At 39.4% G+C, this 12,627-nt stretch overlaps 3 protein-coding genes and 1 non-coding gene across 4 annotated transcripts; 3 read left to right on the plus strand and 1 right to left on the minus strand.

Moving 5' to 3' along the window:
- Window positions 1-1,479: 1,479 nt before the first annotated feature.
- Window positions 1,480-2,432, minus strand: LOC140761313 (germin-like protein 8-2). Its single transcript, XM_073098586.1, has 2 exons — window positions 2,276-2,432; window positions 1,480-2,192 (listed from the first exon to the last, which is right to left on the minus strand). The coding sequence occupies exons 1-2, from the start codon at window positions 2,385-2,387 to the stop codon at window positions 1,663-1,665; spliced, it is 642 nt and encodes a 213-aa protein (XP_072954687.1). The 5' UTR covers window positions 2,388-2,432; the 3' UTR covers window positions 1,480-1,662.
- A 2,800-nt stretch (window positions 2,433-5,232) lies between these two features.
- Window positions 5,233-8,169, plus strand: LOC140761445 (tubulin beta-7 chain-like). The gene is made up of 3 exons (XM_073098770.1): window positions 5,233-5,724; window positions 6,237-6,506; window positions 7,192-8,169. The coding sequence occupies exons 1-3, from the start codon at window positions 5,331-5,333 to the stop codon at window positions 7,869-7,871; spliced, it is 1,344 nt and encodes a 447-aa protein (XP_072954871.1). The 5' UTR covers window positions 5,233-5,330; the 3' UTR covers window positions 7,872-8,169.
- A 223-nt stretch (window positions 8,170-8,392) lies between these two features.
- On the plus strand, window positions 8,393-8,464 carry TRNAD-GUC (transfer RNA aspartic acid (anticodon GUC)). Its single transcript has one exon. It is a non-coding gene; the product is annotated as a tRNA-Asp (tRNA).
- A 2,159-nt stretch (window positions 8,465-10,623) lies between these two features.
- Window positions 10,624-12,367, plus strand: LOC140761136 (tetrahydroberberine oxidase-like). Its single transcript, XM_073098335.1, has one exon. It carries the CDS (start codon window positions 10,677-10,679, stop codon window positions 12,282-12,284), a length of 1,608 nt encoding a protein of 535 aa, XP_072954436.1. The 5' UTR covers window positions 10,624-10,676; the 3' UTR covers window positions 12,285-12,367.
- Window positions 12,368-12,627: the final 260 nt, after the last annotated feature.

A 12,627-nucleotide genomic window follows, 5' to 3' on the forward strand; every position in this document is an offset into this window, starting at 1 on the left:
ATTGTCATAAATGTTTTTGGCCAACCACCAAAATATAATATACATCTAGTTGTTGATATCAACCAGAATATGCTTTAGAAATCCAAGAATCGATCATATATATGCTTATGGCATGTGAGTCAAGATTTGCAATTTTATGTGAGTTTGTCTTAATTTGGCACACAACCATGATTCAGCCCATGGGCCGGACCATTTAGACTCTTAACACCTAAAAAATCATGAACAGGAGAGGAGAGGTGGCTTAGATGTACCTTTGTTGTTTGTTTAATTAGACCAAGAATTACAACAAACAATAACCTATAGCTGATACTCTCCATCTAAAATTGAGTTTGGAACCAATCTAAGGTCTTTCTGTCAATTGCAAAGATTGGACTGGTCAGAGATAGCCACTGCATTGGCATTCAACAAAAGAATTGAATTGGAGCAAATCCTAATATGGTTAACTCGCTGCAGTGGGTCGTGCAATAGAGGATACCGTTGGTGTAGTGCATCTCTTACTATTACATACATTACATTGGTTTATTTTATCCTAATCCTTCAACTGATATTTTAGTTGTTCTTTAAATATCTAAATTTTAATTTTTATCGGTATGTTTACAAAAAAGAACCGTTGTAATTTTTAGTGATTTTAGTTTTTCTATTCATGGCTGCCTCGCATGAGAGTAAGTGAGCACGGATGAATATGTAAATGAGCTATATGTGTTAAACAAAAGCCATACCACATTATTTACTACTCTTTGAGACATCAATTTCCGTGCTTCTTTTGATATATGGTATGCTCGATGAAATTATGCCTCAGATAATGTTCTGCAGCAATTGAATAGAGTCACTAAGATGGATTTTTAATTGTCATCTCTATTTTGCTTTCTTCTAAGTTATGTTCAAACTGTTGAATGAAAAAAGAGTTAATCATATTCCTTTCTCTTCTAACAATAGACAAAGTATAAATTTTTTAGATAGATTTGTGGGGGGATGACTACTCTTGTTTCACCTAGTCCTATCTGAAACATAAACATAAATGTGATTTATGTGACATCTTTCTTCAGTTTCGAAAATTGGTTGAGAATCAATTACCTATTAAATTAAGAAAAAATCATATGCATAGGCATATAACAGAAATGTCTTGTGCTTAATACTCTGTCCAAAATGAAAGGGTAAAATATATACACAAACATATAACAGAAACATGATAGATCTAGCATGAGTGACCGGCACATTTAGATTTGAACACCCAACGTGGCAAAATATCCATGAACAAGGGAGGACAAGGGGCTTAGAACAAATCACAAGTGTACTTAATTCTAAACTTCTAATCATAAACAACCGGGTGTGATGGATAGAATTGAACCCAGATAAAAGCCCAAGCGTAGAACAGGTCCCAACTTGGCTACCAAGTCCCATTCTCTAAAAAAACGACTAAAACCAAACACAGGGCATCAAAAGCTTATCCAAATTAGAGAACCAGAAAACAGGGGTTAATGCGTGTATCTTTATCAGAACTCATGCATATATTATCTTGAATGAATCACAACAGTCCACTCACAACTCAATACATTTGACTCGCATTATTGCTATAATACTTGCAACAAGTACAGTACCTTTGTTGCTTATTTAGACCAAGCATTACAACAAACAGTAATGAGTTAGATGCTAGTTCTCCACCTAGAACTGAGTTTGGAGCCAGTCGACGGTCTTCTTGTCCAATTGAAAGGCCTTGGCAAGGATATCATCCGAGATTGGCGGGTTCGATCCAAAGACGGCATTAGCTATGGTGATCAAGCCAGGATTCTGGCTACTTAGGCCAGAGATGGCCACCGCATTGGCATTCGAAGGATTGAATTGGAAGTGAATGAGATTTTCTGGGAAGACGAAGACATCACCCTTGTTGAGAACCTTGCTGAAGAGCTTGTTGTCGGAGGCGACGAAGCCGACGTAGAGGGTGCCTTCGATCACCGTGAGAAGCTCCGTGGCCCGGGGGTGAGTGTGAGGTGGGTTGAGGCCATAAGGTGCGAAGTCTAAACGAGCTAAGGAGATGCCAAGGGTGTTGAGCCCTGGAATTTGCATGGCAGTGACGAGCGTTGCGTTAAAGCCATTCTTGTTCATTGTGTTGCCAGGCTTGTCGAGCCCTTGAAAGAAGAAATCTTCGGCTTTGGCGAGGTTTGGATTGATGCAAACCAATCCATTTACAAACACTGCAACAAAAGGAAATCCATTACACATGTATCTTAACTATAGATAGAATTAGAAGGAGAATAAGTGTATAGTTAGTACATACCTTGAGAGTTCTTATCCGCGACACAGAAGTCTTGGAGCTGGCTAGGATCAGATGCAATGGCTTGAGAAGAAACAAGGGCGAGAAGAGCAAGGAGGAGAATTTTGGCGGCCATATCTTTGATTCTCTATTAATTCTAAGTAGCTAGTGGAAGTATTGATGCTCGTTATGGTGTGATGGCTTAAGTGGAGATAGGTATATATATAAGCTATAGAGGGCAAGGCTTTGAGACAGTCGTACGTGCTAATATTTTGATATGGTCCTAGTTGAAAAGTTCTGTGATTTGTGATACAACTACGAATCTATAGCCTAATCCTCTCAAATGCGACTCAAATGTCGTAATTTTATTTGACGATAGGATGAAAGTGAAAGAACTAGTTGGAAAGTTTTCGAAGGGAGCAGTTGAAGACTTGAAGTGTTACAATGAAATAATTCTAGAATGCATAACGTGTTGAATATAGAGATAGATTAGAGACCTCTCTCCCTATTATCTACCAGGAAGAATTATTCTTCTATTATTGTATACAATTATCAAATAATCGTTGCATGCGACTTGGCAAAAGCCTGGGCCAGACCAATTCCGATTCAGATTAGTGATGTCACTACTCACTAGACATTCATGTGGGTTTGGCCAGGTCCACTTTGGGCCTCAAAATTTATTTTAGGCCCAAATATGTAAATGCCAATATGTTGGCCTTGGTATAGGTTTTTCTCTTTCCTATTAAGAAAAGCCTGAAGATAGGGGTGTAAATGGGCCGAGACTAAGCGAGCTCGCTTGTCGATACAAACTAGGTTGAACTTGAACTTGACCTTGAGCCGAGTCAGACCAATAACCAAACTCAAGACTGAACGAAGATTATTATATAAGTCGAGTACTTAGCGTAAGCTATCTAGCCTTAAATTAATTCAACAACTATTCAAGTTGAGCCAAAAACTATTTAATATATATAATATTAATAAATATCATATTTGAGCTGAATCAAATCAAGTAGAGTCTAAGTGAGCCATCTCTTGCTTATGTTTGGTTCGAAATTTATATTAAGCCCCAGACAAAGATCTCATTGTTTATTTTGTCACCCTACTAATAGGCAAGATATTTCATTTATCCCAATATATGTTTATAAGCTTAATATATAGAAGAAAGAAGTGAGATATTTTCAACAAGCTCCATTTAGCTTAGACAAAGGTAAGTTTTTTTTTTTCCTTTTGTCTTTTTAAAAAAAATGAGAACTAAGTTGTACATTTAAAGGTGATGACGGTAGCGATGACGACGATGACAATAGAGAAGGTAGGTGAGAAAAATAGTTGAGGGATAGAAAATGAGAGGAAATAGTGAGGATATTTTAGTAATTTGATCGATATAAGTTAGTTAAAATAATTAAATGAGAATTATAAGAGAAAAAATAGGTTGGGTTATAAAATCCTTAAAAACAAAGTGTGAATTATAAAATAGATAAAATATGAGGTGTGATTTGTAAAAATCATTTAGTCAACCACGACAGTAGAATATCAACCTATGTTGTTGCTATCACCCCGATTATGCTTTGGAATCCAAGAACCGATGATGTGCCTGTGGGTCAAGATTGGCAATTTTATATGTGTTTTGTCTTAATTAGGCCCACAACCATGAGTCAGCCAATGGGCCGGCCCATTTAGACCTCTAACACCCAAAATATCATGAAACAGAAGAGAGGAGAGGAGAGTTGGCTTAGAGTAAAGTCCAAGCACGTACCTAACACACTGATCATATCATTCCAAAATCGTTAAAATAGACAGCCTATCAACCATCATTACAATCATAAGCTTTTATTATGTGCCACATCTATGCACATAATGTGGATAAAGCAGCATCATGCATGTGATGCCCTTTTGGCTCTTAGCCCCCTCCCAACTGGGAGAATTCCTTTTTGGAACCATAGGGAGTTACTATGTTCCTTTTTTCCAACATGCAGTAGGTGAAGAATGGATCTAATCCGAATTGGCTCCCAACCTTCTGGCCCTACTTCTACTTGTGCTTGTAATTAAAATATCACCTACTTTTATCTTCCTATCTTAGTTGTACTTTTTATGACAACACCTGACGAATATTAAATGGTATATGTTAGAATAAATAACTGTCATAAATAACTGAATAACAGTCAATTAACTATTTTAAACGGAAGCCGAGTCGGACGGTCTTTTTCCACGTAGTTGGCGATAAAAGATTAAGAGGTTTATAATGAGTGAATATATTAAGATTAATATTTGTTGGGATATTATATTATTCAATTGAACTCGGCCGTGCGTATATTTTGGCATGGGCAATTTCTTTAAATTAATTATTGAAAAGAAAAAGAGAGCATAGGGGCTTATTTGAAAATTAAATCAGATTTCCAACTGTCATAACCTTATCCTTAGGATTGGGGGACCCATTTGAGTGGTTGACACGCCAATTTCTTCTCTCTTTCTAAACAAGCACATTGGAACAACCTGTCGCTCCTTCTTCGTTCCAGCCCTACCGTAGTAACAGCCCACCGAAACCGGACATCCCAACTGCCAATTTTCACCGCATAGAATTTTCGATACGACCGTCCTATCCACCGTCCAACCGTCGCATAAAATCTTCTATGCGGCCAGTGGAATTGCGCATCGTCCAAGGTGTCACTATCTCCGACATCCGCTCACCTCCCGAAACTACACCAAACTAAAGAGGGAAGTTTACATAAAAGACCCTATATTTAAGTTATTTTTAATTAAAACCTTGTTTTCTTATTATTTGTAAATAGCACCAAGAAGAAAGATTGGATCCATTTTTACGATATTCTATCTAGTGAAAGTGTAAGGTTCTATCTGTAAAAGAGCCAGAAAATGTACTCCAGGGGGTTAAAAAGAAAAAGTTAGTCCAGCTCATGGCATTCGTTGGTACGTACACAGGCGGTGACCAGATTCCCGCCATTCCCTCCATTAAAGAAACCCTCCCAGATCTCACTTCTTCTCCGTCCGACTCCGTTTCCTCCTTTCCTCTCTCCTCTCCCTTCGCGAAACCTTAACCTTGATCCTAGCTTCCTTGCCGGAGAAGATGAGAGAGATCCTCCACATCCAAGGCGGGCAATGCGGGAACCAGATCGGAGCCAAATTCTGGGAGGTGATCTGCGATGAGCACGGGATCGACCACACCGGAAAGTACTCCGGCGATTCCGACCTCCAGCTCGAGCGGATCAATGTCTACTACAACGAGGCAAGTGGTGGACGCTACGTACCCAGGGCCGTTCTCATGGATCTCGAACCGGGGACCATGGACTCGGTCAGATCCGGGCCATTTGGTCAGATCTTTAGGCCCGATAACTTCGTATTTGGCCAGTCCGGCGCCGGGAATAACTGGGCTAAGGGGCATTACACGGAGGGCGCCGAACTCATCGATGCAGTCCTTGATGTCGTCCGGAAGGAGGCCGAGAACTGTGATTGCCTGCAAGGTTCGTGTTCGCGTCTCTGCAGATTTAGAGTTTCTTTTTGAATCTTTTCTCAATTTTTCGGATCTAGAACTATTTGGATTTTTTTAGCACTAGGGGTTAATTTTTGTATCCTTTCGAAAATTAGTTGGGAACTTTGTTCTTCTTGTCTTGATGTTGTTTGGTTTTAGTTTTCCAATTTAATTTGGCTTTAGATTTTTGATCTTCCGAAGTAGAATTTATTGGATATATATATATATATATATATATATTGTATTGTTATTTGGTTTTTCTGATTATATTCTTTTTAACAAAGTATTCCACTATTTTGTAAGAAAATATATCTTTTGGCTAGCTCCTCAAATCCAATTACATGCTTCTATCTTCGCCATCGGGATTATCTGAATTTTGATGTCTCTCGTAAGGTTTTCTTCATTCTGAACTTATTTAGAATTTTCGATCACGCCATTGTCCTGTACATTAATGGTTTACTATAATTGTTTGTAATTTCTTTCTCCCATTTTTCTCTTGTGCAGGTTTTCAAGTCTGCCACTCTTTGGGAGGAGGGACTGGTTCTGGCATGGGTACCCTTCTCATTTCTAAGATCAGAGAGGAGTACCCTGATCGCATGATGCTGACATTCTCTGTTTTCCCATCCCCAAAGGTGTCAGACACTGTCGTGGAACCATATAATGCTACACTGTCTGTCCATCAGCTTGTTGAGAATGCCGATGAGTGCATGGTCCTTGACAATGAGGCTCTTTACGACATTTGCTTCCGTACTTTGAAGCTTGCAACACCGACATGTAAGAGAACTCAGATTTCCACTCATGAGTTATATTTATTCTAGTGATATCGTCATTCTCTGTGTCAGTATGGTATGCTACATTTGGACTTCGCCCTTGTGATATCCTGATACCATCATATTTGTGTTAATTTCATTCCTCTTGTTCTTTTACGTGATCTATACACTGCCCTTCATTGAGATCATATCTTACTCGCCCCTCATCGTCAGTAATGTGGGGGCAATTTTATCTGAAGCTGTTTATTAGTGTTCTTTCACAGTGTTTATCCAAGTATTATTTGACACATCGTATCTGTTTTCCACTTCTCATGCCTTCTCAAACCCCATGTATGATTACAGCTTTATTTCCTTTTACTTAGCCTAGTTATTTGGAGGTTATTTTTATTTTGTAGCATCATTGTTGTTATCTTAAAACCACATGATGGAAGTACTGCGATCATTATGTGGTCTCTAATACATGTTATCATTTATAGGATGTGGTTGGCTTGCAATACATACCGTGATATAACAAGTTAAATTGATAAATTTAGAAATTGAAACGTGACTAATGGTGGTTGAATATAAATTATAAAATTGGCGTTTGTGCTTTGCCAAAAGTTGGATAACTTTTATAAGATTGTCATATGTTTACTAAAGTTCTTACAGTATTCTGAATTTCTGATTTTTCTGCTCATGTCATGTTTCAGTTGGCGATCTTAATCACCTCATCTCTGCCACCATGAGTGGTGTCACATGCTGCCTCCGGTTCCCTGGCCAGCTTAACTCTGATCTCCGCAAGCTTGCTGTCAACCTAATCCCCTTCCCACGGCTCCACTTCTTTATGGTGGGCTTCGCACCTCTGACCTCAAGGGGCTCTCAGCAGTACCGGGCACTTACAGTACCCGAACTGACTCAACAGATGTGGGATTCCAAGAACATGATGTGCGCTGCTGATCCCCGTCATGGTCGCTACCTCACAGCCTCAGCCATGTTCCGTGGAAAGATGAGCACCAAAGAAGTGGATGAGCAGATGATTAATGTTCAGAACAAGAACTCATCCTACTTTGTGGAGTGGATCCCAAACAATGTGAAGTCTAGTGTGTGTGACATCCCGCCTAAGGGCCTCAAGATGGCATCCACCTTCATTGGAAACTCGACGTCCATACAGGAGATGTTCCGAAGGGTTAGTGAGCAGTTCACCGCTATGTTTAGGAGGAAGGCTTTCTTGCATTGGTACACCGGTGAGGGTATGGATGAGATGGAGTTCACTGAGGCTGAGAGTAACATGAATGATTTGGTGGCTGAGTATCAGCAGTACCAGGATGCTACAGCAGATGAGGAAGAGTATGAAGACGAGGAGGAGGAGGAGGAAGTGGTTGCCGCCTGAGCCTTGCATTTCTGACCGTTTCTTTTCTCTTAGTTCTGGAGGACGTGGAAGGGTGATTTTGCAATGTTTCTAATAGGAAGACATGCTTTCTATGTCTTTATGGGTTGTATGAATGCATGATTATGTTGTTTGTGATGCTTCTAGTCCTTAGACTTTGTAACGGTATCTGTTATGTGTAATCAGTTTGGTTGTAACTCCCTGCTTAAAGTTTCGTGATCAGTTTGGAAGCGGCTTCTTGTGTTATTTGGTAAGTTTATTTTTTTAGTGGTTTTTAAAGGAAATATTTTGCTTGGGTGTCTGCTAAGCGTACCAGATCTTTGATTTCATTTTTATTGCCGATCATCTCTGTTTGTTAACATTGTTTTATATTGGAAACAAGTTCTTATAATAGTTTAGTGCTGTTCTATTGCAGTTGTCGTCAGATTGTAGACAAGAAAGTAAAATTCATGCATGGTTTTGTTTATTGTTTATCATCAAATGGGATTTGTTCTGTTTTCATCACTAAGGATAATTTTAAATAAGTCGTTGTAGTATAGTGGTAAGTATTTCCGCCTGTCACGCGGACGACCCGGGTTCGATCCCCGGCAACGGCGATTAAATTTTTTTTCTCATATCAAAGATGGTATTAGTTATTTCCACACGCTTTGCAATATTAAGAGATCTTCTTTCCGCACATAGTTACTAAGGTGACAAATACGATTTAGGTACAAGAGTTTATATTGCATCTCTCATTAATGTTGGGCTTTGCTAGTGCGGCTAGAGGTTATTATTACGGGCCGGGTCAGATTCACCAACCTGTTTGCAAGTGGGTCGGGTTTGGATAAGACTACAATAGTCTAGCTTGTTACTGTTTGTCAACCTATGAGAGAGTAGGGTTTAGGGTCTGAGGTTGGGTTGGGCATTCTATATCTTGTCATATAACTTCTACCACTATTATCTAAAATAATATATAATTTAAATTCGATTCACCCTCTAATCCACCAACAACAAAAACAATCGAGATAAGAGAACAAAAGGATACCAACAAGAGCTAAGATCTCGTAACGGACTTTAGCCGTGGGGACATTGATCTGGCACTCCCCTTGTGACATTTGGCCCACTCCTTAGCGGCTAGCTAGGGGAATCGATCAAACTGTCGAGATCCTCGTCATCACCATTGTTGTATAATGTGATGGTGGCATTGCTGCCATTATCCATCACCTTTTTATCTTTGGAAAATCTCAGTCTCCACTTCTTGAGATGTTGCGGAATGAGGATAACAAGAAAAACTTTGAGGAGGAATCATAATAAAAAAGAACATGATAAAGGAGATGAAAAGGGGGAGATCACTCTAAAGGTGGCTCAGATTCGTCGTTAGAGACAATAAATATCATCTTCAGGATTTCTTCAATGAGTCAGTCAGTTAGTCCGTTGATTAAGTCTTAGGCTTTCGGGATGGGCGAATAAGTGGGCTTCTGAGCCAGGTCGGATGAGCAAAAAGCTGGCACGTGCCACCTATTAGTAATCTATGGGCAATATGATCACCTCTAACTTCCGCGACTAGCCAAATGAGGTCATCATCTCTTTGCCAGAACGGGATGATCAGCAAGCAATTTTACTTCTCCAGGACTCCATACTTTGAAAAGGTCTCTCCTGTCCTTATAGCAACCACAGCATCAGACTCTTCCCGTCCCCATTGGAGAGCAATTTTATCCACATGTTAGTCTTCTTCAATTAAGATGTTATCTTGGTCCTGACCTTTTTCTTTATAGTCAATTTTCGAACTGAAAATTCCAAAGAGAAGTTTTTACTTTTCTTCTGATACTGACAATTCTTGTCCGTTATCAAATATCTCCATTAGCCAAACGTAGGAAAGACATAACTCTACAAGAGCTTCTATTCAGCATTAAAAACTAGGTTAGTAATTAATATTGCTACCAGACCATCCTATATGGGACTAATAAATATCATTAGAAAGTCAAGCTGAAAATAGATTCAGATAAGAGGAAATTCCGCAGCCGTGATACAGCTGCCAATTGTAAGATATCTTTTATTTTCATGGTCGTAGTCGTCGTAAAATGCACTAATTGATTCAAAACTTTCTAAGCACACCAAAATTGAAATGTCAAACCAAACACTTTAGCCAGTTACTCAATGTTAAGAATCAACGGCACGGCACGTAAACAAGAAGGAGACGGATAGAGATTAATCTACTTTGATGTATTCATATAGCTATTGTTACATCATCATATATGTATGGGAAACTAAAAATTAAAAAAAAAATATGTTGTTAGAATACAAAATATAAATATAATCATTCTCTAGTAGTTTAAGCTTTATAATGGTTGGTAAATTAACATGGTATCCTAGAATTCATGAGTTCAAATTATATTATACTCATTTTTGTGTGAAAATATAAAATTCTATATATTTTAAGTAAATTCACTTTTTGAATCTATTAAAACATTTTAGTCTAAAAATAAGAGAGTGTTACCGGTGCTCTCTAACAAGTCATGTCACTGTCAAGTGGACTGTAATCTCAATTATAATATTACTGGATATGTCAAAGTGAATCGTAATCTTTACCATATCGTAATCTCAAGTAAATAAATCCTACTCATATGATAATATTGAGATATGGTCCTCGAATCTTATGAGATATTAGAACCAATGGTAATAACTGTGAAAGACAAAAAGACCTTTGGAAACTTCAATGCTATGTCTAAATTATTCTCATGGTTTAAAGACCAAAGTACAACACTTACCTTCAACTCCACCTATTTAAACCAAAGTGTAATCCTCATTCTAACTCATTCAATACAAGACATGGGTAGAACTATGTCATACTACCTTATAACTCTTATCTCAATTATCTTTCTCTCAATCTTCTCTCACGCCTCCCCACTAATCTCCCACACAAGCTACGAGTCCTTCCTACAATGCCTTCTTCACCATTCTATCCCCCACAACCTCCTCTATACTCCAAACACCACATCCTACTCCACCCTCCTCCAGTCCTCCATCCAAAACTTACGATTCAACGAAACAAGCACACCGAAGCCCCTCGTCGTCGTCTCTCCTATAGTCGAAGGCCATGTCCAAGCCACTGTCAAATGCTCGAGATCCAGTAGAATTCAGTTCAGAGTACGAAGTGGTGGCCACGACTACGAGGGCCTCTCTTATGTAGCCTATGGCGTTCCTTTTTTGGTCTTGGACCTCCAAAAGATGAGCAGTATCAATATCGACAGCGGACGTAACACTGCATGGGTCCAAGCAGGTGCAACACTTGGAGAATTATACTACAGAATTGCTGAGAAGAACATGACTGCTGGTTTTCCTGCTGGTCTCTGCCCAACTGTCGGAGTGGGCGGCCATTTTAGTGGCGGCGGAATAGGCACCATGATAAGAAAGTACGGTCTCGCGGCCGATAACATTATTGATGCTCATTTGGTGAATGTAAATGGAGAAATCCTTGATAGAAAGTCCATGGGCGAGAACTTGTTTTGGGCCATCAGGGGAGGAGGAGGAGCTAGTTTTGGGGTCATCCTAGCATATAAGATCAAGTTAGTTCATGTCCCTCCTAAGGTTACAGTTTTCAATAAGTCCACATACTTGAGCCATGGTGCACCGACAAAGCTTATCATGAAGTGGCAGAACATAGCTTACAGGATGGATGAGAGGCTCTTCATCAGATCAATAAATCAAATTAGCAATGATGAGAAGGGAAACAGAACAGTCCAAGTATCTCTGCAGTCTCTGTTCCTTGGTGAGAAGGAAGAGCTTCTAAATATAACAGGAGAGAGCTTCCCTGAACTGGCTTTGAAGGCAGAGGACTGCCAGGAAATGAGCTGGGTGGAGTCAGCTAAATACTTTGCTGACTACTCTAATGGAGTGGATCTACGTATCCTCCTTGCAAGGAATCATTCCAATATCTTCTTCAAGGCTAAGTCAGACTTCTTGACACAGCCCATCCCTGAGTTAGGATGGCAAAGGATTTGGAAGGAGTTACTGAAAGGCGAGCAGTACTTTGCCATCATGATACTTGATCCCTTTGGTGGAAAAATGGATGAGATTTCTGAGTCAGAGACGCCATTCCCTCATAGGAAGGGGAGTTTGTATAATATCCAGTATCTGGTGGGTTGGTTGAAGGAAGAAGCTAAAGGGTCTAAGAAGCATTTGAATTGGATGAGGAGGTTCTACAAGTTCATGACTCCTTATGTTTCAAAGAATCCCAGGGCTGCCTACCTGAATTATAGGGATCTTGACCTGGGTAGCAGTTACAATGGGCACACAAGTTACTCCAAGGCTAAGGTGTGGGGAAGAAGGTACTACAAGAACAACTTTAAAAGGTTGGCATTAGTGAAGTCTGAAGTTGATCCTGGAAATTTCTTTAGGAATGAGCAGAGCATCCCACCCCTCGTCCAGTATTGGTAGAAGTTGCAGTGCAGAGTAATTGTAACCTTCTATGTAATTCCTTTAACAAAGAAAGATAATTACTTGTTCCGGCTTCCTTTCTATTATCCATATCTCCTCATAATTCTTCACATCTATTCAACAACATCATCCCCATTGGTTAGCAAAGGCATAGAAGAAGTTTGATGCATGTGTCCATCTTGATCAGCTCCGCCACCTTTTGACCTATTTTGCTATCATCATAACTCGTGCAAGCTCAAGCAAGGTAGAACTCCATCTGAATTGGCATTTTTCTTAATAGCTCCTCTGCCTTCAGACTTGTAAAAGATGGTCACCATGTGGAAAAGTCTAATAATATATACTA

This window comes from Typha angustifolia, chromosome 6, assembly GCF_048772165.1.
Source record: "Typha angustifolia cultivar Huaian chromosome 6, ASM4877216v1, whole genome shotgun sequence".
Lineage (NCBI taxonomy): Eukaryota > Viridiplantae > Streptophyta > Magnoliopsida > Poales > Typhaceae > Typha > Typha angustifolia.